Source organism: Gobius niger, assembly GCF_951799975.1.
Source record: "Gobius niger genome assembly, chromosome: 9".
NCBI lineage: Eukaryota > Metazoa > Chordata > Actinopteri > Gobiiformes > Gobiidae > Gobius > Gobius niger.
This window is the reverse complement of record NC_136860.1, coordinates 16,863,159-16,888,830: the sequence shown is the minus strand read 5'-3', so window position 1 is coordinate 16,888,830 and position 25,672 is coordinate 16,863,159. Positions and strand designations below refer to the sequence as shown.

At 39.2% G+C, this 25,672-nt stretch overlaps 3 protein-coding genes across 4 annotated transcripts; 1 reads left to right on the top strand and 2 right to left on the bottom strand.

Moving 5' to 3' along the window:
* Nucleotides 1-37: 37 nt before the first annotated feature.
* ubr3 (ubiquitin protein ligase E3 component n-recognin 3) lies at nt 38-19,350 on the bottom strand. The gene is made up of 39 exons (XM_079562447.1): nt 18,842-19,350; nt 18,247-18,386; nt 17,972-18,124; nt 17,670-17,825; nt 17,504-17,544; nt 17,354-17,420; nt 17,140-17,270; nt 16,801-17,029; nt 15,946-16,125; nt 15,218-15,351; nt 15,055-15,141; nt 14,906-14,971; nt 14,727-14,816; nt 14,522-14,650; nt 14,393-14,445; nt 14,179-14,312; nt 13,591-13,676; nt 13,358-13,499; nt 13,068-13,164; nt 12,084-12,225; nt 11,804-11,908; nt 11,561-11,731; nt 9,454-9,899; nt 9,194-9,282; nt 8,852-9,001; nt 8,641-8,774; nt 8,435-8,545; nt 8,118-8,318; nt 7,821-7,957; nt 5,976-6,061; nt 4,999-5,104; nt 4,070-4,170; nt 3,318-3,442; nt 2,942-3,049; nt 2,662-2,787; nt 2,340-2,513; nt 1,987-2,196; nt 1,757-1,896; nt 38-1,669 (listed from the first exon to the last, which is right to left on the bottom strand). The coding sequence occupies exons 1-39, from the start codon at nt 19,273-19,275 to the stop codon at nt 1,552-1,554; spliced, it is 5,529 nt and encodes a 1,842-aa protein (XP_079418573.1). The 5' UTR covers nt 19,276-19,350; the 3' UTR covers nt 38-1,551.
* A 480-nt stretch (nt 19,351-19,830) lies between these two features.
* Nucleotides 19,831-21,261, top strand: mettl5 (methyltransferase 5, N6-adenosine). Its single transcript, XM_079563110.1, has 7 exons — nt 19,831-20,070; nt 20,137-20,251; nt 20,328-20,512; nt 20,591-20,673; nt 20,747-20,798; nt 20,880-20,929; nt 21,181-21,261. Exons 1-7 carry the CDS (start codon nt 19,971-19,973, stop codon nt 21,220-21,222), a joined length of 627 nt encoding a protein of 208 aa, XP_079419236.1. The 5' UTR covers nt 19,831-19,970; the 3' UTR covers nt 21,223-21,261.
* ssb (small RNA binding exonuclease protection factor La) lies at nt 20,999-24,851 on the bottom strand. 2 transcript variants are annotated; one of them, XM_079563108.1, is made up of 12 exons: nt 24,687-24,722; nt 24,172-24,232; nt 24,005-24,108; nt 23,634-23,808; nt 23,174-23,281; nt 23,009-23,112; nt 22,859-22,930; nt 22,739-22,781; nt 22,512-22,652; nt 22,253-22,439; nt 21,472-21,609; nt 20,999-21,397 (listed from the first exon to the last, which is right to left on the bottom strand). In XM_079563108.1, the coding sequence occupies exons 1-12, from the start codon at nt 24,701-24,703 to the stop codon at nt 21,315-21,317; spliced, it is 1,233 nt and encodes a 410-aa protein (XP_079419234.1). In that variant the 5' UTR covers nt 24,704-24,722; the 3' UTR covers nt 20,999-21,314. The 2 variants fall into 2 exon arrangements, with proteins under 2 accessions (XP_079419234.1, XP_079419235.1); XM_079563109.1 differs by lacking the exon at nt 24,687-24,722 and adding an exon at nt 24,736-24,851 and having other exon boundaries at nt 21,000-21,397.
* Between the last annotated feature and the right edge of the window lie 821 nt (nt 24,852-25,672).

The window sequence follows — 25,672 nt, the reverse complement described above, 5'->3', positions numbered from 1 at the left end:
GCACATAAATAAAGAAACGGAGACAAATCAATATGTTTATATTTTATTCACATATGATACATTTTGCATTAAATGTCCAAATCTCGCTCTCTGGTCAAACTCTGAAAGTTAGAGTCAGCACCTACAGTAATGTACTGTATTCCCTCTTCATTCACACAGGAGAACACACAAGAGCTTTCAGTTACAATTTACACCCATTACTCATTGCCTATTTGGTTGCGGTCATTTACAAAGTGGCTACTACAAAAATCAAAATAGGAAACTTAAAAAAAGCAGCATGCATGAATTCAAGACGACTTTTTCAAACAGAAATTGCAGTGCCAAATGCCTGAAAAACACTAGTGTTTGCGACAGGCATTTTACCAATCAAATTGTGCAGGCACAGGATTTATGTCATCTTCAGTACAATGTGGCTAAGACACTGACAAAATGGTTTTAAATGATGACATGCACAGTGTATAACAGATGTCCAAGCTTGACCATCTTCAATTGTTGGAATGCAGCAAAAAAAAAAAGAAGACGTGTGCTTAAGGGGCCAATCTGCACGTTCGTTATTCAGTCACAGAAGGAAAATGGAAAAACACCTTAAAACATATGCTGCATGTTTCTTTTGAAAAGCGTTTCAAAACAAACACACAATTGTTTAGTTTGACTCTAAAGTACATTGAGATAACTACTGGGTCTTGAGTCTTTCACATCATGTATTTCACATGTCACTTGTGTCATGTGCATACTTGAGAAGCAGGTTTTCCATAATGCATTGTGTCATCTTGGCAGCAGTTTTTAAAAGAAGTGATAGAGCCAGATGTAGACCAAATGCTCTCTCCGCAAACTGAGGTGACCGCACAGGGTCTTAAATGAGTTTAAGTCAACAATCCCAGCCATCATTCTTAAATTCAAAGCACAACTTTAGAAAAGAAATCCTCACAAGTGTTACAATGAGCAGCAGCATGAATTAAATATCTAAAATGTACTTAAACAGCAAAAACAAAAAATTCCTGAGGATGAATAGCGACTAGGCCCAGAAAAAGAGCCTATTTTTATTTGCAAAAAACAAAACTCAGAGTGTTATTGGACTTGTCCTGCCTCTCATCATCAGCAGACTTGAGTGCACATTGTAATGCCAATGCTACACTGTTCAGGTTAAGCTCAACTCAAGCCGACACAGCAGCACACTTGTTGATAAATAAAAGGGATATGCAATAATATCGTAAATGGTGCAAAAAGTAATCAACGTTGTTGGGACATTCAGCACTTGATATAATTTGTCAGTCTAAATAATAAATACGACAGCTTCAAAAGCCCATTCCTTACCAAATAAAAGAGTTGTGCTTCTCGAGCTATGCAAACCACACAACAAATCACTTTAACACACATGGTAAACTTGATGATTGTACACCAAACTTCACATAAACCAAGGCTGTGGCTGAAATACTCTCACTTACTGTTTTCATAGAGCACTTCCCAGATGTTTTGACCAAGGCAGACGCATGAAGCAGAAAAATAAAACCATCTGTCGTGGATTGCAGTTTATAATAGACATATAAAATCTTAGAGTCCATTATAGTGAGGCCCCCATCGCTTGTTGATGTGATCAAAGGTGTGAGAAACCCACTGCTGTTCCAGCACCCTGTATCGCTCTTCACAGAGGAAAAGGGGCTTTCCACGACTGAAAGAAATTATGAAAACATGCAATTACATCCAAATAGAAACGGCAATAGAGATCTGAAACTGTAACAGAAATGGTCTGTCCTACCGTAAATCCCTGTCTTCCTCTCCATGTGCATCAAGGTAAACAGAGCCCCACAGGCAGAAACGATGTCCACGGATAATGATGATGACCGAGGCATTTATCAACAGAAAGATACCCGTGGCGGCTCCACAATGTTGAGAGTGCTGCAAGGCAAGAAAACACAAATATTTAGCCACCTTCCAACTACCACCATCATATTTGCTCAATTATTTTTTGCATGGCACAAATCTTACCAAAACACATTCACAGACACCCTGCTGTTTGCAGCACACTCCTTTGAGACACACAAAGGCTCCACAGACAAGGCAGAGGGCAGGGTCTTTTGGCACCTTTTTGCAGACAGTACAAGCCTTTCTGTGGTAGTACTGAAATATGACATTGTAATTGTCTGGGAGCTGGAGAAGACGAGGCGCTGCCCACTTAGGATCCTGGACAAGCAGTGTCTAGATGGATAGATGGATAGATATAGAGAGATGTATACAGAGAAATAGATACTTTATTGACTATCAAACATTCAGACAAATAGTCCACATTATATCGGTTTACAGCATATCACAATATCACAATATCAGCTCCATTCACTCACCAGAGACTGCTCCGCCTGCATCTGTGAGAGGCCTGTGACCTCACTGCACCATTGGGTCATCAAGTCAAACACACCAACGGGCCACTCCAAACAAGAGGCACTGTGCACCGAGTTAGACGGCTGAGTGGGATAAAGTCCCAAACATGTAGCCAAGGATGCAAACTCCTCCTCCTCCTGAAAACAGTGAAAGCAGTGTCAGATTTGAAACAGTTACATTTTGACAGAATCATATTTCAACAGAAGAATGAATGTTAAGCATATTGGGTAGAAATACAGAATAAAAGTGAATATTTAGCAAAAATGGCAAATGAATAAAACGTACCGGGCAACCAGGGAGGTTGTCCCCATAAAGGTGATGCTGCAGAAGGCAGGACAGGCGGAGGAAGGGCAGACAGAACTGCTGAAGGCTAAACTCTATAGACTGCGGAGACCACACACTAGAGCTTAGCTGCAGAGAAAAGCAAAGACAAATCAGATGATACGGACATTGCATTACTGAGACTTCCTGTACTTGTTCAATGCATCTATTACAGGACTAGACCATGTAAATAAGTTACAAACAAGTAAACAAGCAGAAATGTGAGAAGTGTACAGACTCTCACCATTGGGGTTTCTTCACTGTTCATGCTGTAGACACATTTGTCCTCAGAGAGCTCCATGATCACATGACTTAGGAGGGCATCAAAGGTTTTATCACCATTTGCAGCTTTCTGTGGTATACAAAGATGAAAGTAATTCTCAAAACCTCCCAACATACGTGAATGTGAAAAATGACTTTTCAAATAATTGGAAAGAAACAAAAAGGCATGCAATCAGCAAGTATACGGCGTTCTAAATTGCTACTGGTTTCAACATTTAGTATTTGCTTGCCCTGGTGAGAGTCTTTGATTTTAATTAACTTTTTTTTAGGAATGCTGTTACTTTGGATACAATGAACAACAACAATTAAAGAATTGAAACATTTCTTAAAATCTTTACCCTCTTTAGAGCTCCAGATAAACTCCAGGCTTTCCGCTCTTCTGCGCTGAACTGGGTTGAAAGAGCTGCCAAAGCCTGGGTAAACTGCAGGTTGTATAGCATCTTCACCACACAAGTGAAGTGCTCTACAGGACGAGAGACAAGAGAAACAGCAAGATGAGAAAACCTTGACGCAACCATTTAGTAGTTTAAATTGCCTGCTTAGAAAGAGACATGGTGACATCTGGTGGGCGGATTGTGTACTGCACCACTGATTCACACAGTCTGCACAGGTGTGCTGAAAAGGGCTGGTCTAAGCACACTCTATTCTCTGAGCACATCGCACATCTTGTAAAGTAAGACTGTTTCTGATTCATCTCGTTATTACTAATTAACATTTATGCTTACTGTAGATTCCATGGATTGCTGAATAAATCTTAAATCTAACTCCAATGAGTGTGTTCTTGACTCAAGTACAGCGTTCATTGCTGTGAACTCCCAGATGTACCACCACTTGTAAGGTCATAATCTATTTGACCGTACAAGTACAACCAGGCCTAGATCAAGATCAAGGACTCAACAGTCTTAAAAACTGGGTGTAAACCAAATAAAACGTCCATGTGTTACTAAATAAACTATCTCTAAAGCCCAAGTACCACTGTTGGAGAACCATTGTTCCATCATACCAGCAATAACTTCAATAGTAGTTAAACATTTACAAAACCATGTGGGATGATATTATACGACTCTCAACCTCTGTAACACACGTGTACCTTTTCGAAGAGGCTGGGGCATGGTCAGGATAAAAATTATCAGCAGGGACGGCACATCTCGGAACAACATGGGTACTTCAGGTCTCTCCTCCTCAAAACCACTGAAAAGCAAGTTTGAAAAATGTTGAGTCTCCACAAAAAAAACAAAGTATGAAAAATATATAGATTTGACCAAAAAAAAACGAATTGGCCTGAACAATGACTAAACACCCAAAACCTGGCAATTTAACATAATATTATAGATTCAGTATTCGTACATTACCAATGCAAAAATAATCCTGTAATCAAATCCCAATCTTTATATGTAGAGAGTGAAAAGAAGGGCATCTCTCTCTGTCCTACTTAGTAAGCTCCACATGCCTGAGGGTACAAATGCTATTGTACAAAGTACGTTCCACTGCCAAATGGCTCCTGAGAGAATTCTGTACTGACTGTGGTCCCTTACATAGTAACAGGTGTAAACTCTGTCTTACTGCACTAATAAGCAAAGTGCTGTTGAGGCCAATTCTAAAATGTATTTATTTTACAAAGAGAGCTAAGCATGGTTATAATAAACAACAAGCTTGAGGACATTCATAATCTTTTCAGAAACACAAGTTGAATCTAGGTGAACAGCAGGAGAAAAGAGGAGTTAATGTTGGACTTGTCACTACAGTCAACCTGACAGGGTTGTTTTGCCCTTTGTGCAGTGCCTGGTAATTTGGCAGATGTAGCAATTACTGGTATCTATGGAAACCCGGGCAGTTTTTTTTTTCCATTTATAGCTCCTCTCTGCAAGAGGGAAAGGCTGATGGAAGGGGAGGCTTGGAGAGAGAGACACAAAGTGGTTCTTTGATTGCATGTTCAAATTGGGGTCAAGAGTATTAAATACTATATGTACAATGTAAAAACAAAAGGGGAGATTTGGTGCTCCAGAACACATCACTCACTCTTCCTGCCTGTTCTGTGCAATCTGAGTCAGCTTGGTCCAAGGGTTGTAAGCTGAATCAATGCTGTAAAGCCGCATGTGCATGGCCAACACATGAAAAAGCTGATCTGCAAGGAAAAATACAGCGTTACATTAAGCGAATAAACAATACAGAATACAATGTACATTGCCAAAACGTAATTGATCCATTTTAAATGCTGCCAAAGCATGATATAAGCAGTCAACTGAACACCAGTTAGTTCTCTGGTTGGTATAAAACTGTTCCTGCCAGATGGATGTGTATCAAATTGGGAACACTCAAAAACCCAAAGCAGGGTTTTGGTCTCGGTAGGTCACACCTGTTCACCACAACACAATGACTACCATGGGGCAGGCAGTAGGTCACTGGCTCGATCCCTCATCCCCACTGGCACATACTGTTGTTATGCCCTTGGGCAGAATGCCTGCAATGGCCTCATACATTGGTTTGAAGTGAGAGGACCTAGGAACATTATATGTAAATGTGGACTTTGCTATATCCATTATTGTACTAGTTTAAACAGAAAATGAACACCATTTTTTGTTCAGTTAGAAGTGATGTCAATTGCCCGCGTCATCATACATTTAAATATATAAACGTTTATTCAAGAACACAGCACAAACCAATACTGCCATCTTCAGGTAAATACAGGTAAAGCAGGAACAATTAATTGTTTACAGTGCTTATCACTATCATTGGATACTTGTTCACCAACCAATCGGTTACATTAAGTGAAGACGGCAATCATTACCAGTACATTTACCGTATAACAACAAGAAGGACTATCATGTGTTGTTAACTGGGGGCAGCTTTACTCGAGTACACAAATTTAGAAGGGCTTTTTTAATAATAAATAAAGGACACCCTTCCAGGCCTACTGGTACATCACATACTATCTGTTGAGCATGCCTGCTGTAAAGTCAGGGGCAATGAAATAAGATCAAAATGGTTCCACTCACTTAAACATGAACGCTTGGCAGCAGCACTGGCCCCTCCAGAACATAAATTCCCTCCACGGTGTACTAGCTCCAGCTCCAAGTTTGTCCTAAGAGAAAGAAATAAAAAACACTTGGCTTAATAAAAGAAAAATAAGCAGCGCTGCAATAGAAGAGAAAACTAAAGGATTAAGTGTTAATTCAATGGAAGAGGACTCATTCAAAATGCCAGATGTCCTGTGTTTTAGACTGACTGGCCACGCAAATTTGCCGTGTTTTATAGGAAATGTTTGACTGGCATTGCTTCCTTTGAAACTAATTTCAAGCGGGAGGTTACAGAGTAAACAAATCACAGAAACCACCAAGTTAGTGCGTGACACCCTTGTTTCAAATGGAGACGGTTGGTAATTTTTTGTTTTAGACATCCAACAGAGACAGTTTTTTTTCCAGAGCTGATAGGTACAGTAGTTTTTAAAACTGTGCCCTCGACTCTTAGAGCCCTAAGAGTTAAGAAAAAAAAATAAACATCTTTTGATTCGACCTTCCAGAAAATGGTCCTGGAGACAATCTCTCTACATTTAGAGTCCAGAGTACAGCATGCTGGTTCTGGATTGCTGCTGCCAACTCATACATAATCATATCAAGCATCAGTACTTTCTGCTACGGTATGTTGAAACGGAAGAAGAAAGATGTCGCTTGGTAAAGCCTTCAAGCATAAAGTATCTGTTGTGCCAGAAAAGTGCCATGTCAAATAGATCACAGATTTTTAGGACTCATTTGACAAAGCTGAAGAATTAGCATAAAAACAGGTTCTCATAATCTGATTTTTGCATATTTATGAATATTTGAACACACTAGCACAAACTATGCTCTTGAATATATAGCACAACTATCTAATTTAAGTCACAGTCAGATAGTAAAAAAAAACAATGACTAAAGAAGGCCTGATCTGGACTTTTTTTGTTCTTTACTTTCTTTGGGCCAGAGGTGGAAGCATTTCCTAAGGTTTCCTGAGAGAAAAAAGCAATTTCACAAAGATAATTCAGCTACAGTGAAACTCCATCTGGCTTTGCTGATAAGGGCGCCCCTGTGACAGAGGAATTTTCCACTTCTCAGGCAATTTGCACTGTTCATTGAACTTCACGGAGCCAACAGGCACCAAAACATAGTCAGGGGAGCCTTTTACTGAGGGTGGAGGGTTTGGTGGGGTGGGCAAAGGGTAACGCTCTAGTAAATTCAGTCTGAAGCGGGCTCTGGTGAGAAATGATAAATCATTAAATAGGTGATTATGCATTAATCTTAACCTACTTAACCTACCTATAATAAACCACTATGTTGAGAATAGTAGTCAACCGTATCATACTATTGTTTTTAGAGTTTGTGGTACGTTTTCACAGCTGATGAACCCCTTCTCACCAGGAAATCTACAAAACAACTGATCCTGGAGCGTTGTAGAGGCCGCCGTGATCAAAAGTAAAGGCCCCCATGCTAACCACCCATACAGCCATTGGGTCACAAAAAGGTCAATTATGCTCAAATATCTTTTTTTCTCTTTTTGAATCAAAAAAGTTGCACAAAGCAAATTAATAGTGATTAGATTATGGTCCGTTGGTGTGACACAACTATAGTTAGAGCCGTTTCAAAACACATACTTTAGCAGTGAATACATGCATAAAATTCTCACACTTATCACTGCACAAATAAAACCAGGGTAAAATAGTTCCATTTCTGATTAAGTCAAGATTTATGGAAACTAATCTTGTGTCCAACGTTAACAAATAACAGTGCAGAGAATCCAGTGAGGTCAGCCCTCCATAATGTCCCCAGTAAACTATCTATACATAACAGCTTCGTTAGATAGAGGCTTACCGAGCCACTGAGTACATGAAGAGGAAGTCGTTATCAGGAGAGCCAGGGTTCTTGCCGTAGTCCATGTACTTCTTCTGTGTGGTGTTTTTGATGTCTTTGATAACCAGCTCCATCTCTTTGCTTAAGTTGGACTCCGTCTTAACAAAGTGGTAAGCATTAGTCAAGTGATGTTCCCATTTTCTTCAAACTAATTCATTATAAATCTGTGCCAAGACTTGAATCATGTGGAGAAGTAAACATACAATACATATATATATTCACATACAATTATAGCATAAGAGGGTCTATAAAGCTTACAGGAAAGACGCCTATTCTCTCCTGAAGTTCCTCCACCTCCTTAACCAGCACGCAGGTCTTTTTATTAGTGGGCGTGTGCCATGCACCAGCCTCTGTTCCACGGCCCGGACGACAAGGAAGGACACTGTTGGCAAACTGTCGGCACAGCGGGCAAGTAAATTCTCCCTTGTCGACGGAGAAACCCTGGAGAACCTGGTCATTCTGCAATAATTGAAACAGCAAGTTACTTCGATTGTGCAATTTGAACAAACAAAAAAACACCTCAAAAGTATCACAAAACAATTATTGATTAAATCCCTAGGTCAGGGTTCCCTTACTCTTAGGGATTCCATGTATGACTTATGACAATCTATATGCAGCGTGTGTCCGCAGGTTTGGACATAGACGCCTCCATCCCAACCTATTGACACAGACTGCAGACAAGAACTCTGCAACAAGAGAAAGAAAAACAGGACAAGGGTAATTCAGCTGTTCACTCACTTAGCAATAAATGTAGCTTTCTCCAGGTTTCAGAGCATCTCACATCTTTGAAGAATCGCTGCATCAGAGTGAGCCTGACATCATGAGCCACACCACATGTGTCTGAAGGGTAAATATGTTCTTCATCTGAAGTCGGGAGTTTTTTTGCGTCTTTGCTTTTGCATTGATGCCCAAGAACTAGAAAATGTCAGTGATAAAGCAGGATGTTATAGACCAAAACAGCTCCCAGACAAGACAGAACTAGACAAGTGTACCTGAAGAGGCCTGCAGCAGGACGACCAGGCCAGTGGGTCTGTCCTCAGTGGAAGGGCCACTCTGGCCACAAATGACACAGTCATAGAGCACCTCTGATTCCAGAACTTCGGTGGGACCTAAATCCATTGCTGCCTCAGCATCAGGTATTTCTATGAAATTAATTTTAAAAAAATAAGTATAAATTTGCCTTAGGTCTAAGTCTAAGAATACCTGACTATTCACCAACACTAATATATGATCAAGATATGATCAATAGAGATAACATAAAAAAATAACAGAATGTAAGCATAATCCATGTAGGCTCCATGCCATCACAAACAAAAGACAAAACGTTTTCATACCAACATCCATGGCTGTTTCCATGAAGCTCTTCTGCCGGGAGGCAAATTCTGCCAGAAGCTTCTGCTGTCTCTCTCGGGCTCTCTGTCGCCTGAAACAATATTTTTGTTATTGTTCTTAGTACTGTGAGAATGAAGCGCTGCTCGAGCAATAGTGCAGATAGAGTAAATATAATAAGATAGCATAGCAAATAGTAATGAGAAAAAAAACAGCCCAAACACATGGAAACCAGCCTTGTACATACTGAGCTAATGAAGATTACCTTTCTTCTTTGTCCATAGTTTTTTTGTCAGTGGGACTGTTCTTCTTTGGTGGCACTGGAGGATACACTTTTCCACAGATGTCTTGAATGCTGCGCTTGATTTGGCAGCTGCGCGTGGCTGCTTTGGTGAGGATGCGCTCAATGGCTGTGATGCCGTCTCCATGAGCGTGACGGCTCGTGTCCATGTCCTCCAGCCATGAGGCTGACAGCGAGTTCTGCCTGGATGAGAGTTTCTGATGGAGCTTGATCAGGAGGGACAGCATGCTTTCTCGAATCTCCAGGATCTCTGTTACCAGCTGAGGAGGTGTTCCTGGTGGGACCCAACGTGTGGATGAGCTTTTGGGCCGGACCACCTGGGCGGCCTCGGTGTTACTGCGGTTGATAATCTCCTGAAACTTCCTTCTGCGCTCTGCCACCAGACTGAACACTTGAGCTTCACGTACGTTCTGCAAGAACACATGGCATGTTTTTAAAACAACAACATGGTTCATTTGTAGCTGGAAATCATTTCCTGGGACCTTATACAGATAAACATGTTTTAAAACCCACTTCAAATCATGCATTATCAGTTGTACTTTAAATCAACCAATTTAACTTTTTTTTTTTTTTTTTTAAGTAAAAAATGTAATGCCAAATTCTAATACAAACTAAAGCTAATACAGACCTACGCCAGACAGGTTTAAGAATACTCAGCAAAAGAGAGTAAAGATCGTATAAAAGCTAACCTAAACTTAACAATTGCTTAGAAATCCCATTAACATAACATGAAATACCCGCCCCGGCTTTAATTCTCACCCACCCTGACCCAACCCCACCCGCGATCAAAAGAGCATTTTATGACCCGACCCGCAGACAGCGCACAGGGACCGCGGGTGAACCCGCAACCAGCGCATCGCTCGTACCCAATACCTTCACGTTAAATCACATAATCCTGCCACTGCAGTACTGTGTTGTCCTCTTTGCAAACTATAAACTAAGCACTTGTTTAGTCCTGGTTCAATATGGCCTAGTTTGGTTCAGACCATCTCACTGCTCTCTCGAACAATCGCTTAACTTCTGGGAAGTAAACAGCCTTTCTCAGCTTCAAATCTTTTTAAGAGAACAAGTGAAAATATAGCCGCAAAGCAGCGATTATTGGTCTTCGCCCGCCGCCCTGCCCAAAGCAAGGGGGCGCTTCGAGCCCTTTTGTCTCCCTCAATTTAAAATGACGGTATTGCAACTGCCTTTCTGTTTGTTTAAGTTTTTCCCTAGGGTCTTAGTTTTAGGATTTTTCGGTTTCTGACAAAGTTTTTGTCTCTATACGATTTCAAGAGTCCCTTCTCCAGTCCTGATGGCGCTCGGGCCTAAAAATGTGTTATTGGTGCCGAATAACCAGCAAAGCGCGTGTATATTTATTCAGAGAGAGAAAGCGGAGGGGCTTTACACAACACACAGTCGAGCCAAAAGTTTGTATCCAAGGTTTGGTTCTGGACAGGAGTCTACTTGTTTATGACCTCTGACTCTGAACAATTATTACCAATATTCAAATCTCCTTAATTCAGAAGTGCGCGAACCATTAAAGATGGCCCTGACCTGAGCAGCATTGTTAAATAAACATACATCATAGAGCCTGGTCACAGGAACATCAATCATACTGACATGCAGTTAAAACGCATTTACCCAAGCCTGCATTACACACATAATTAGTTTCAGGAGGGAAAGCCGCTGAAGCAATCTTTTGCTTCACACGCACACACACACACACACACACACACACACACACTCAACCACACGCACACACACAACGGAACCGTCTTAGAACTGCACAAAACAAACACATGCAAATAATGTTCCAAGAGAAAGACTGAACACAATTCTAATGGTTTGAAATATATTAGTAGCTCGAATGAACAAACAGCTACCTCTCTCCAATTCCCTGAAAGACGCCTTGAGTTCTGTGGAACAGGTAAAAAGGCAACAACCATGTAAAGGATGACAGTAAATCAAAGCTAAAATTCCAACAGGGCATGCTTGTGTAACTCACACTTTCTGCAAGCAAATGCCAGCTTTGCACAAATGTTTATTTTTTATTCCATCAGCACTAGCTCAGCAGTATCAACAGCATTACCTGTCCATAAGAAGAGGCTTCTGAGCTGGTGCTGGGAGGGGCCTCTTTCTTCACTTCAGGCGCTGTCTCAGGAACTCGCACCCTCACAAAGTTAATGACATGGTGCAGATTGGAAAGCAGGTTTGTTCCGGGGAACCAGCTATCGTGACAGTGCTCCTCGATGCAGGGCTCCTAGAAGGAATAAACTCAGAAGTAAAACATGTGTAGTGAGCAAATCAAGTATTTATGGGGTACGTGTCTCACCTCATCAGGCTTAATGTCCTGAACCTGGTTGTCCAGACCAAGTTCAATAAGGTACAGTACCATACAAAGCACATGCTCAGACATGTTCTGATGATCCATCCAGATCTGCACAGATTAGGATGAAAAGCAGGGTCTTTAGGATGCCCTTTTACGTACTAATAACATACAGCAGAAGGTAAATACAGCACACTAGGTTTCTGGAGAACAAAAACTTCAATGGAATATTAAGACAAAAAGCAGTCGCCAATCTTTGATGAATGAATAGCTGTGAAACACTCACCTTGTAAAGAAGCGTGAATATTACAATGTGCAGTGTCTTGCAGTGCAACAGCCTGATGAGGCCTTTGTAACACGGGTGCAGCGGAGTCCGCTCTTTGTATGGTGGCCATGGATTTCCAGTGTGAATCCCAGATTGTTTCAAGCTACATCAACAAAATACTAATGAAAAACCAAGAACAAACTATACAACAGCCATGCAGCCACAGGAGTAGGCAAAAAACATAGGTAAAGCTTTTACACTTCGTAAAATATATTTGACCTTCAAAGCAGACCTAGATCAAAATGAAATCAGGACTAAAAAAGTAAAATTATGTAAAATAATTTATATCTAATCTACTGAAGCATAAATAAAATGCTCTTTATTCAAAATAAAGTCTAAAATTGCAGATGACCCAGTCCCCGAGTATCACCTGATAAGCCTCAGTGCCAGAGGATTTAAAATTTATGAGAATGAGAAACCTGGAAATAGACTTGCATAGCGGAGATTCAGACTACAGAAAAATGTCAGGCACAAACAGTCACCACGATGTCTGGAAGGGTTCCTTTATGAAGCCTTCGGCATATGCAGCAGCCCACCCTCTAACTCTATTAGTCATGATAGAAACGCTGCTACACTGTACAAAACCAGGGTCGGCTTGACAGGTAATCCATCATATTCTCACACAGCCAATGTGCAACATAAGCTCTGGATCAGGGCCTGAGACTGAGCAACGACAGCTCTATTTGTTTCATGGAGAGGATAAAATAAAATAAAAAAAAATGCACAAAAATATTAATCAGTGCAATCACACCTCTGAGCACTAAACAATACAGTTTACTAAAGCCATCAATGGTGTCGACGGCAGTGTACATCGCCACTCTCTGAATAATACTCTGGCAAAAAAGTATTTGCACTTAGTTAAGCTTCCATCTCATCAGCACTATGGCATTGATGTTGAAAACACAGATCAACATGAAAAATACAATATAAATTGTATCGACTTACAATGCAGCATATCTGTCCATAGCAGACTGAACATCACGTCGATAGACCGTTCTTAGAACAACCATAATTGGGTCAAACTCCTTCTCCCAGACTTCAGCTGTAATTAAAAATATATTTGGTTGGTGAAATCAACTGAGTTACATTCTAGTAAGACAGGCTAATGGTGCCACCAAGTGGAAAGATGAAGAGCTACAACGTAAATGTCAATCTGATAAGTAAATAAGTGTTTGTTGTTAAGTAAAGCCAGTATTGGCCTGCAATGTAACCAAACCAATTCCAAGTCAAATTACCTTTAGGTGTATACATGCCCTGTTGCATTGAACCTCCTGGTTCAAACACAGGTGCTTTAAAGTCAGCCACAGCTGAAAGCATTTCCTCAAAGCTACAGGCTCCAGATACATTCCCACTCTTTGGATTAGGATTTTCAGGTATCTGAGTAAAAGGTGCTTAGGAAAAATCATACACAGATGACAGTCAGCCCAGAAGTGGGCAAAACAGAATGAATAAAACAAATGAAGGATACAAGGTCTAGCAAAGCACTGTGTGTCCGGTCATTCATACACAGCTGGGAAACCATCTCAGAACGAAGGATTTCATCATCTGACATTCCTATACAATAAAAGAAAATGGTTCATTAATAAGTTTATGCATTTAAAAAGTATTTCACCCTTGTCTACAATGTAAGCTACAAAGCAACATAAATGGGATAGTTTCTAAAAACTATCGACACACATGTTTGTGAGTTCTCAATCCCACTAATGCTGTAGAAATGTACAGGACATCTGACACAAGATGGTGTTTAGCATACATCCACACTCTTGTGACACCACTGAAGTCTGCAGGACACACCCAAGCGTTCAACAACCATTAGTCACCAAACAGACAAACTGCAATGACTATTACACTTCTATACTGTAGAAATACATATTATACAAATATTAAATTCATAGACAGATCTCCACTCATTAAGCTACAAGCTAATCCTTTGAGTGTCATATATAAATCTGAAGGTACTTTTTGAAACCCTCCGTCTCAACCAACCAAAATTCTAAACCAGGATCTTTCACAGCCCAAGAGACACAAACCAGGACAAATCAATGGCCAAACTTACCCAAATGAATTCGAAGACTAGTCAAAATCACCAAGAACGTCAGTGCTCCTTCCAGCATTGGTCTTTCTTGTTCAGAGTCTAACACAGCATTCTGATGCTGAGATGCCATGGTTAACAAATCAACAACTTTGAACCTTGATCAAAAAAAAGATTATACTGAGTAATATCAATCATAGAAACAAAAGGAATTTAAAATCTGTAAAACAAGCACTACCTTTCAAAGACACTGGAGATGAAGTAATCCGGGTCTAGCCGTGATGCACAGACCTTTAAGTTATACAGAAAAGTTAGAATACTTTAAATACACAAAACGATAAACAAACCATTGCCAGATTGTGTTAACCTGGAGAAGATAGATGTCTGGGTCAATCATCGAGTTGCAGAAGTGTGACTGCACATAGGTCATAGCCTGTCCCTTGATCTGCAGACCATTCCTGACCCACATATTGCTATGGATCTCAGACAGACATGCCTACAGAGAGGAGAGCATTGTTTCACATTTGAATACAGAGAGGGACAGAATTGAATAATTTGTTGTCAATATAGACCTGTATTTGAAGAGGATGGACCATGATCTTCATCAGCATCTCTTGGTCAGGTAGGAGGCTGTCCAAGTCCAACCCTTGGCATTTTACCGCCTAATAATAGTCAGAATTATGTCATGCAAGTTAAAGTTAATTCTTTTTCTGGACAAATCTTGATCAGAAGTAGAGAAGCTCTGACATACCTTGCTGAGAAACATAGCATAGTATCGGTGCAACGGTAAGTGAAAGGTAACTTGATTTGGAGTAGGCTAGAAAGAAAAAAAAAATGCTCTTAGCACCAGCCAGAAACTGATGGCAATTATTGAGAATATTTGCAAATATGTTAATTTACTTCATCGATAAATCCAATGGCATCAAACCATATCTGTAACGTCTCCAAACAGTATCGAACCACTGTTTTTGTGTATTCTTGTGTGTCCTACATTAGGGAGAAACACAAATTCTTAAATGTAGAAAGGCTTTCACACAGCATTGGTTAGAAAGGTAGGTCTTACTTTCACTTTGCAGTGTGTTAGGAGGCCCCACATTGGTTGTGCACAGGCTTCAAGCTCAGCTGCAAATGCTGCATAGTATGTCTGCGACTCAAACTCCACATGTTCATTCAACTCTCGCTTATTAAGATTCATGCCTATACAAGACAGTGGAGAGGGTTTCTCAGTAACTGTATGTCATCTGCACCGTAGGAGATAAGGCTTATAAAATATTTCTATTTTTTTAAATGATATAAAATCATTAGGATATCTGTTAAAGAAATATACCTATATGTGCAGTATACATTAGAAAACCCAAGTGCAAGGGTATAACAGCAAATATGCATATAATGTGATAGTGACACTGCGTGCAGCAAGTGGATACTCAAGTCCACTGTGTAAGGGTACGAGTTATTTTTAGGTTTGCAGGGTGACATGCAAGTAACCAGGACCAACGACAATTTTAACACGGTGACAAAGACTGACAACTCCGTTTCCTATGAGCCATTCTATACTAATGTTACACTTCAGTCTATGTGTGGTTTAATGTAGTATTCCAAGAATATCCTGCATTTAGGAAAATGCAAGTTGGTTAGATCTGTGCAGAAAATTGTGCCAAACCTCTAAGCATGTAGTGCAATAATGCCTTTTAAGTATTTAAACCCTAAGAACACTTAAAAAGACGTAATGCATTTTTTGAATTTGTGTACACATTATAATAAAACAAATTCAATTTAAAAAAAATAACATACCTTGGAAAAATGACACAAAACTCATCCACAGCATTAACAATGAATGGTCCTCCAGAAACTTTTTTGCAACACTTTGGTGTGAAAGGATGTTGATAAAATCACTAACTAATGGCCAGTAAGTATTGTTTTTCAGCAGCGCCTCACTGCAGTTCACCACAACATGACGATTGTTTTCATCATCTACAAAGACATCACAAATAATGAGTAACATAGGATTGTTAGGCATCATAGAATTAACTGACGGTGGAAAAGACCAGGGATAGGCAAGTCTGGCTGGTGGTCGGCCCATTTGTTTGGCAGTCAATTGATGAAGGGCCTAGCCTCCCCATGGCAACCAGATGTAACTGATGGACCACTTTCAGTATCAAGCATCCAACAGAACTATTAATTCCCTCTATTATCTAATAAAGGGAATTCATATTTCAATATTTTTGGGTACTTTAATAGGTGTATAATAACAAGCCGTGGCCCAAATATTATTATTTCTGATGAAAATATTGTATTTTTCTGACAAAATATTGATGAATAAGAATTTAATAGTGCTATAAAGCTGATATGATTAAATGAATAAATTATTAAAAACAATCAAATAATAGTAGATTCATATTGAAACAAATGTTTTCTGAGAAAGGTTCGCAGCCCACCAGTTGAGAAACACCGGTTTGGATTACTGTTGGGTGTAATTATGTTTCTCAAACTCACTTCGGGGACCAAACAATACATATTCAAGGGCCAGATTTGGCCCCCTAGCCTGATATTCAAAACAAACTGAACTGAATGTTGCCTACCCCTGGAATAGACCAACTCAATAACATAGTCACACAGTTTGCACTGTGTATTGGTATTGCTGCTTACCCTGAAGTTCACTTTTAATAAGGCAGCTCTCCATCATGTAGAGTAGCACTGTGACCATAATGTCCAGGAGCTGACACTCCTCCGTCACATGCCGGGCCAGCTCTTCGTTGCTGAACAGTTGCACACTGATATGTACAATGCGGTTGGACATGGTGTCAGACTCATGGCTTTTCATGAGCGTTTTCATGATAAATGCATAATGTTGAACAAATGTCTTTGTAAAAGTGATCTGTTGTACAAACAGGCAGAAACAACATAAACCACACCAGATTTAACAGTTACGTCAGAACATGCACAATGGTCCTATAATATTTCAAATAATGTGTGTGAAAGAATGACCTTGTAATCTTGATCTGGCAACATGTTCAGTAAAAAGGTCACCATCTTTTGGGGAAATTCATATTTTATAGTCCAGAATAGCAGCTCTTCCAAAAAGCACTTATGCTTCAAAGATTCAATAATACAGAGATCTGAAAGGGAAGAAAACAGCTGAAACCCTTTAAACATGTTTATGATTTCAACTGAGTTGAAAACCTGAGAGCAAAACATTTACCTTTGGTACTGCTACTTAGCTTAACCCTCTTCCTCTGGCCAACAGATAGTCCAGCATCTTGGTCTTCCTATAAGAGAGTACAAGAGTAAAACAAACAGTACTTTCAAATTACAGAAATAAATGTACCAGTATTTGTTATGGCACACATACATCTTTACTGGATTCATTTGGACTTCCAGGTACAGAGCCTCCTAAAAATGTAGTACAACTAAGTCACTCAAGATGGATCTACCAATCATTAACAACCGATACAATGAAAGCTGAGGAAATATTTCATCATTTTATTCAAAGTTAAATCAAATGTTATCGCCCTTACCTAATAAAGACATAGCTCCTGCACCACCTTCAGCACCAGCCACAGCATCAGCTGTAGCTCCTTGGGTTTTCTCCTCCACAGACACTAAACCTGAATTCTTAAGTGCTGACAAATATTTGTCATAGTTCTTCTTAGCATAAAGATTATCCTCTTGGCCTATAACAGTGAGTCATTATTATGTCATTATCAATTATTACAACATTTAAAGAAAAGTTGGCTGTCAATGATGAGCAGAATAATTTCCATTTAATAACAAAAAAACACATTACTTAAGTAACAGTCAAAAAATGTAGAAGATTTACCCATGCTTAGTTCTTTGAATGTTTGTTGATTGGTCAAGATTTTTGTTAATACAGTCCTCATGGCTCCTCCCATCTTTGTAAGCTCCTCCAAGAAAGAGATCTGAGGCTCCAGCTGTTGCAGCACTTTCTGCAGATCTCTCTCACTTGACCCGTCTGGTAAAACAAGATAAGAGGTATGATGAGTACAAAGTGATGCTCTGAAGATTTGTCCAAACAATGTCATTTGAGGCACAGAATAATACAAATATTTTATGGGTGGAAGTTAAAAGCTTTACCTGGTTCAGTGTATCCATCCCTCAGATACTGTATAATACACAGGATAAACCGAGGAAGAACCATCTCAGACATTAAGAGCAGATCTCTAGGTATTGTGGGAACATTCTCCCCTGTTCTTAGCCGATGCCGGAAGCAAAAGCTGTTAAATTAGGACACAATAAACAATTATTTGTTTCTATTATATTTTTGATGTTACAAGGCCTTTTTTTTTTAGCATGGAAATGTACAAAATGATAGTAATGCATTGTTAAGACATATGAATGCAACCACCACGCAATAAATATAAGAAAAATATCTACCAATGAAAAGAAAAGCTTACAACTCACCATTTTAGTTTACAGTAAAAGGGTAATAAAATAGGGTTAGTGCTTGGGTAAGATCTCTGACCTAGCAAAGCACCATGATTAAGCTGAACACAGTGACAGTGCTGGTTCCATGTTTAGAGTCAACTAGTACTCATTAAAAAGCACCACTGTTGACATGTTAATGCTCCAGAGAGAAGCAAGTTTTTAATCTTAACTGTCAACTCAGGTAGATATCCCTAGGTAGCATCGGATAGCATAGCCAACTTGCTAGCAGCTAGCTTGGACTTACCCACTCTCTCGCATGACATTACTGTCTCCACAGTCACAGGCCCCACCAGCTTGGCTTCTAAACATATTAAAATCATGTCCAGCGTGCTCTCCATTGTTGAAACACTCAGCACACAGTGACATGCAGGGTGAGATGCCACACGTCCGGCATCGATACGCGACAAAATTAGCCGTCCAGACCAAGCCGCACAGAGTAGCGTTGTCATAGGAGCGGACCGTTCTGCAGAACTCCTCGAATCCTTCGCCTCCTGCGATCAGACATTTGCACCAGTCCAGAGCCTCAGTGTCCGCAGCAGGCTTCTCGGGATTTAAGACGGTATCGAGTAGCTCATGAAGCTGTCGGAGTCCAGAGCTGTTGTCAGCCTGGTTAAGCTCTGCTTTCAAATGGGTGGCTGTAGCTTTCTTGTCCCGGCGCAGCAGCGACGCCGCCATCATGCACTGGGCTTGTTGTCTACAAATTTATTTTTGTTGTCTTGTTTCCATGTTCTCGTGAATTCTCGCGATGTTGTCCTAGTGACGGGAATGATGAGTATTAATGATTAATGAAAGACATTTATTAAGTAACGTTATATTACCACACATTTACTGAGTCACGTTATATTACCATGAAACACTGACTGATTATTGCATTACCTTTGCTGAAGAATCCAAGTAACGTTAGCTGTCGCAAGTTGCTCTCGTTTCAAAGCAACGCTTCAGGCGCTGCTATCATAAATTAATCACGACAATTAAAATAAAACATATTTCCACATTTTGATGCGTCTGACTATACATTTGGAGTTACAAATGTAAATATAGCTGACATTGAGATAGTGATATTATGACCTTACGTTCACAAATCCAACAATCGGTGAGATACACGTTGCAGTAAATCAGACAGGACTCCACACAGTAAACATATTCGTAAAATAATTCGGTTATGAGTAACAGGAACTATGTCACCTGCAGCCAAGCGACACGACGGAATGTTTTTCTTGTTGTACGCGGAAGTGTTCGACTGCTTCTCATGGCTACTGCGACAGCTTGCCTGATGTGATGTGTTTGAGCTGTGCTTCCTTTCAAAGATCACAGCAGACAGTAAAGTTACAGAAAATATTTTCGTACGAGAATCCATTTACCGCTGTATAGTCATGAAACTTAAAGAGCTGGAAAGTTGTTTGCAACAAGTGGATACATTTGAAGCACCAAAAATACTGCTTGAACAGTATCCAACAACCCCTCACATTGCAGGTAAGACAGTGGCATAAAAAATAATAAAATTGTTGCGTTTTATACGTTGTTTTATCTGTCTTACAGCATGTATGCTTTACACCATCCATGGTACGTTTAATGACATTAAAGGCAAACTGGTGGCAGATTTGGGATGTGGATGTGGAGTACTGAGTATTGGTGCAACAATGCTTGAAGCAGGGTAAGAACATTTGGTTCCGTCTCAGCATATCCTGTGCTTCCTGACCAGGGAAGATGTAACCCATCTGTTCATTTAGTTTCTGTGTTGGTTTTGACGTGGATAACGATGCTTTGGAGATATTTAGAAGAAATGCAGAGGAATTTGATATATTCAACTTCGACCTGGTCCAGTGTGACTTGTGCTCTTTGAAAGTTGAGGCATATTCCTCCAAGTTTGACACCGTAATCATGAATCCACCATTTGGGACAAAACACAATCAAGGTAATGTAGTCACTGTGTAGATGAATAGTTTGGATAATTACAAAACCTTGCTTTGAATGACACTTTTTAATGTTAAAGGCATTGATATGAAATTTTTGAAAGCTGCATTAACCTTAGCAAAGACTGCTGTGTATTCCCTCCACAAAACATCAACACGAGAGGTAAGAATCATATTTTTAAAACCACAAAAAAACTGACTTTACAAACATTAAACTACTTAATTTTCTATTACAGCACATAAGGAAAAAGGCGCATGATTGGGGTGTAAAAATGGAAGTTATAGCAGGTGAGTCAAAATAAAACAAATACAAAATTACTAAAAATGTGCTAAAAAGTTACTAAAGTTATAACTTTTGGTCATTTACAGAACTTCGATACGACTTACCAGCATCTTACAAGTTTCACAAAAAGAAATCGGTAAGATCTTAGTTTAAATGGATAGATAAACAAAAGGTTTAATTGTTTCACTTTATTTCCAACCATTTTATGCACTATAATGCAAAATGAAAGAAAAGCTTTTACAATTCAACACAGCAAACTGGAAAATACTCATTTCATGTCACAAAAGTTTGACATGTTTTTATAAAATGAAATTGGCTTAATGTACACTTTTTAGTATAATAAAGTAAAAACAGGACAAAGAAAGACAGTTATGTTTTACTTTCTAGGTGGATATCCAGGTGGATTTCTTACGATTCTCGAAAACATGATGTTTCAATGGAATGGATAATAGTCTTCTGTATTTTGTGAAATATTATAAATGTTTTACTACCAACAAACTCTTGGGAGTGATTTTTGTAACTCAAGATCCATTTTCTGTTTTGGCAACTTTGGCAGCAGGAGCATCTCCTGCTTCGTCTCGCTCTCTCTTCGGAGCTGCAGGCACTAAAAACAAAAAACAATTACAAGACACACAGACACTTAAGTAATGAAGACAAGTCAATGGGTAATGTACTTACCACTTTCATCATCTTCCTCATCACCACTATCAAACTTAGTCTTTTTTCCTCGAAACTGAGTTCTGCCTTGATCTCTGTCTCTGCTGCCGCCTCTACCCCTTCGACCTCCTCTTCCTCTTCCACCTGGTCGTCTCCCACCTTCACAATGCAACATCAAGAGAAGTATAACATTTGGTTAGTTTAGATGATGTCGTTACAAATATAAACTTTGGTATCGCCTCATTTTTTGACTTTAGGCCAAATATTTAGGCCTGTTTTACGCTAATATACACTATAAACATTTACAGCTAAATCTGTACCGTTTCTTCTGGTTATAACTTAACAATCTAGGTCTCCAAAAAAGAACATTCTTTCCCCAAACCAGATATACCTGGTAAAAATCAATGATGCATGTGCCATCATCAAAAAAAACTTTTGATGTGACTCTAGGCTCCCCAGGTTGTACAGTCCCGATCATAGATATAATTTACAAGAGATTCAGCTCCATTCATGACTTTACAAACTTTGTCACTAAAAAGCAATGGTTCAGTTCAGTGATTCATCTTTCACTAGGCTCCCCAGGTTGTACAGTCCTGATCATAGATATAATTTATAAGAGATTCAGCTCCATTCATTTTAAAAGGTCCCGAGTCTTCTGTGAAACTTACATGGCTGCCTAATCTCCTATTTAAATTTATTTAAATGTTATGTGATCACATTTTAGAATCACCCAAATCATCGTTACATCCCCAATGTAAATGACTTTATTTGCTCAATAGAAAAAGTTTTAAATGTAACATACCTCTCCCTCTGAACCTGTTATACGACTCCTGTTGAGCTTCGATTATCCTCTTTAATTCTTCCTTCTCCTGGTCTCCCTCCAGCACCTGCCAGGTTACAGTGTTGTTCTTGATTTTCAGTTCCCCTCCATTTGCCTCTTTAGCCTTATCAAATGCCTCCTGCGCGTTTCCATCAAACAGGAGAGTCCCCTAAATAAAAAATAATGCATGAATTACAAGCCATTTAACTCAATGTCTGATTTTTTACAGTCTAATAAGTACCTCTTTGGCACCTCTTGTAAAATCTACCCATTTGATTTTTGCATGACCAGAAAAGAGCTCATGAAAGTCTTCTCTTGAAACATTTTCAAGTTCTCCAGAGAATTTTAACAGACACCCAGTCTGTTCATCCAAGAGCAAATCCTGAAGCACAAAATCAGGTCCATAATTAATCAGACTTGCATGAGGATATATTTGCAACACTGGTATATCATGCATCTAGGGCTCACCATTTCTTTGTCTTCTGTTTGTTTCTGTTGTTTTTCTTTGTCACTAAAAAGCAATGGTTCAGTTCAGTGATTCATCTTTTTTTTTGGCAAAGGTATATTAATGACAGTGGCTATACTTACTGTTTTGCTTTTGATTTATTCTCCGCTTTCCATTGTTTTCTCTCCTCTGCTTTTTTAGCATGATAGGCTTCTCTGCAAACACAGAACCGTATTAGTATTACATTTACCATATATCTCTGTTCTGTATATATCTTCACAAACATGACCAACCTTGACAGTACAAGCAACTCATTGTCTTTGAATGTTTTAATGTCTGAACGTTCAAGGAATTTCTTGGAAGCCTCTTCACCATCAAAACAGATGAACACTGATCCCTGTTAAAGAGAATTCATCAAGTCATCATGATAAACCTGTTGCAAATATTATTAACATTACCTTGAATTGTCTTTGTAGGGTTCTTCTCATCTGAATGTTTTCTATAATGCCCTTTCCATTCAGCCACTCTTGAATTTCATCCAGAGTAGTCTCCAATGGAAAACCTTTCTACATTAGAAAATGTTTGTTTAAAAAAAAAACACTACACACTGTACCACTACATAAGAGACTTGTGTAATACAAAAGATTTAATTACAAGCAATGATTAAGATGGCCGAACAGTGACTGTGTGATCTGTCAATCTGAGATTAGCATATAAAGTAATGTGGAAAAGTGCTTTTTAAAGCCACATCTTGAGTCTCTGCTTTTCTGTTAACAGCATAAAGATTTATCTTACCTGCTTATAACACAAGCGATTGCACATGAACAGCAGGTGACTTTGGGGTTTCTTTTTTATATTCAAATACACAATCTGGAGTTGTATTCAAATGCTTTTCATTTCTACTTAAAAAAATCTTACCATGTACACAGATTTCTGCGCAATTTCTGTTTTGTATTCATCATTGACTTCAGGTAAAGGCTTCTTTGGAGATCTCCTAATCTTAGTCTTGTCATCGCTAAGCTCCAGTAAACCTGTCTTTGATTTTTGTAGTGCTGCGACAATAACTGTGCTGTCTGTCGTTATGGACTTAAGTCTGTGGAAAAATGGAAGGGGGAAAAAATCTGTCAGGTCTTTTAATGCAGACTCACTGGATACAAGAGATTTAACGGTTAATTCAAATGCAAAGGTAACTTGAGGCAATGTATATATAAAACAAGTACTTTAATTCAAACAATACAAATGAAGGAATTTTATCTGATAAATAAAGCTGTATGCATTATGCAGCGAACCTGTTAAATTTAAGCATAGTCTCCAATGTTACCCAGCCATCATCAAGTTGTAGTTGCTCCTTTAGAAATTTATCTCTTGGAAGATTATGGTCTCCAAAATAGTACTAAAAGAAAGCGATGTTAGAATAAATCCAATATACAATAACAAAATGATGAATCACGCTTACCTCAATTTGCCTTGCCACTTTATGCTCGAGTGGAGACATCGCTTGATCATCTGCCATGATTCTGTGTGAAGTGACATCACATGAAATACAGATGCCGAGGTCACGTATTTTCTGCTGCTATTTTATTGTTTATACAACCTTTCGGACCACAGTATAAATATTGTGTCGTACTTTTTATATTTTAGAGATATTTTTTAGTGCATCATCAAGTTTGCTGTTGCTAAAAGATTAGCTTGCGGGCTTAGCTTACCTAATTTATCAAAGCTGTGGAAACGTTCTGTCCAGAGTATAAATACAATACACAGATTTGAAACACTACAGCCAGACATTAGCCCTCTAAACAACTTGATTCCCCCAGAATTACATCTTTATGTTGTTCAATAAATGGTTTGCACTTCCCCTCGTTGCACAGGCACTCTGAAATATTGCCTGTCCGCTTTATGGCTGCACTGGAATTATTCTTCATTAAAGCTACTTCAAATTACCCACATTGTTGCAGTAAAAGTAATACTTACAACCCGATAAACACCATAAAAACACCTTTGCTTCCAAATGGAAACTTACCTTCGTTTCTGTCTGGCGGTTGCACGCGCTTGCACGTTGTATCCTGGTTGTATCAGTCGCTGCGTGCTACGGGTCGTGCTGCGGGTCAAAACTGTGGCAGATGAAAAGCGAAGCTCAAGTAATGTAAAAGCTTTATTCTTTTTTTCCTGAGCCGTCACTCGCGTTGTATGACATTGGGAGACGTGATTAACATCCATGTGTTATAAACATAATGTACTTATTCTGTGATATTTGCATTGAAGCCACATGTAATAGATAGGTTGAATCTACAGATGTCGCTGTTTTATTACATTTCTGTCAATCTTGCATCCTTTCCAAGCAGACGCAGATTTACAGATCGATATGCGCTATTTTCATTTAAAATTGGTGAAACATTTCTCATTTTCAGTCATTATATTCTATACCTCAGGAGTAGGCAAGTTTGCTTGGTCTTGGGATGGATTTTGACCGAGTCAAAAGACGGGGCCGAGCCTCAATTAGAATAAAAAATATCAAGTTTTACTACGTCCTTGTGGTCCTCCAGGAAATCTCTAATGGAATTTGCACTATTTTAGGTACTTTTAGGGTATTTAGCTGGTGGTCCAGCTCTGTTTTGTGCAATCATATTTCTCTAAATACTTCAGAGGTCCGGAGGAACAATGATGGGGGCCCGAGTTGGCCCACGGGCCTGCTTGTGCCTAGCCCTGCTGTTTGCCTATTGACCACTATTTTGGTAAAAGAAAATACTCCTTGCATGTCAGGATTTACCAATAATAGTTAATGACATATTTTAACATTTATTCCAGAATATTACATTCAAATTAAGAGCATCTATGTGCAAGTGTTGGATTTCAACAAATGAACGAGACACAAATAGAAATGTTGCTCATTTATCTTTTTTGTGTATCCCAACAGCCCATCCTAATGAAACATTTCAGGACTATGGAATTATTTAATG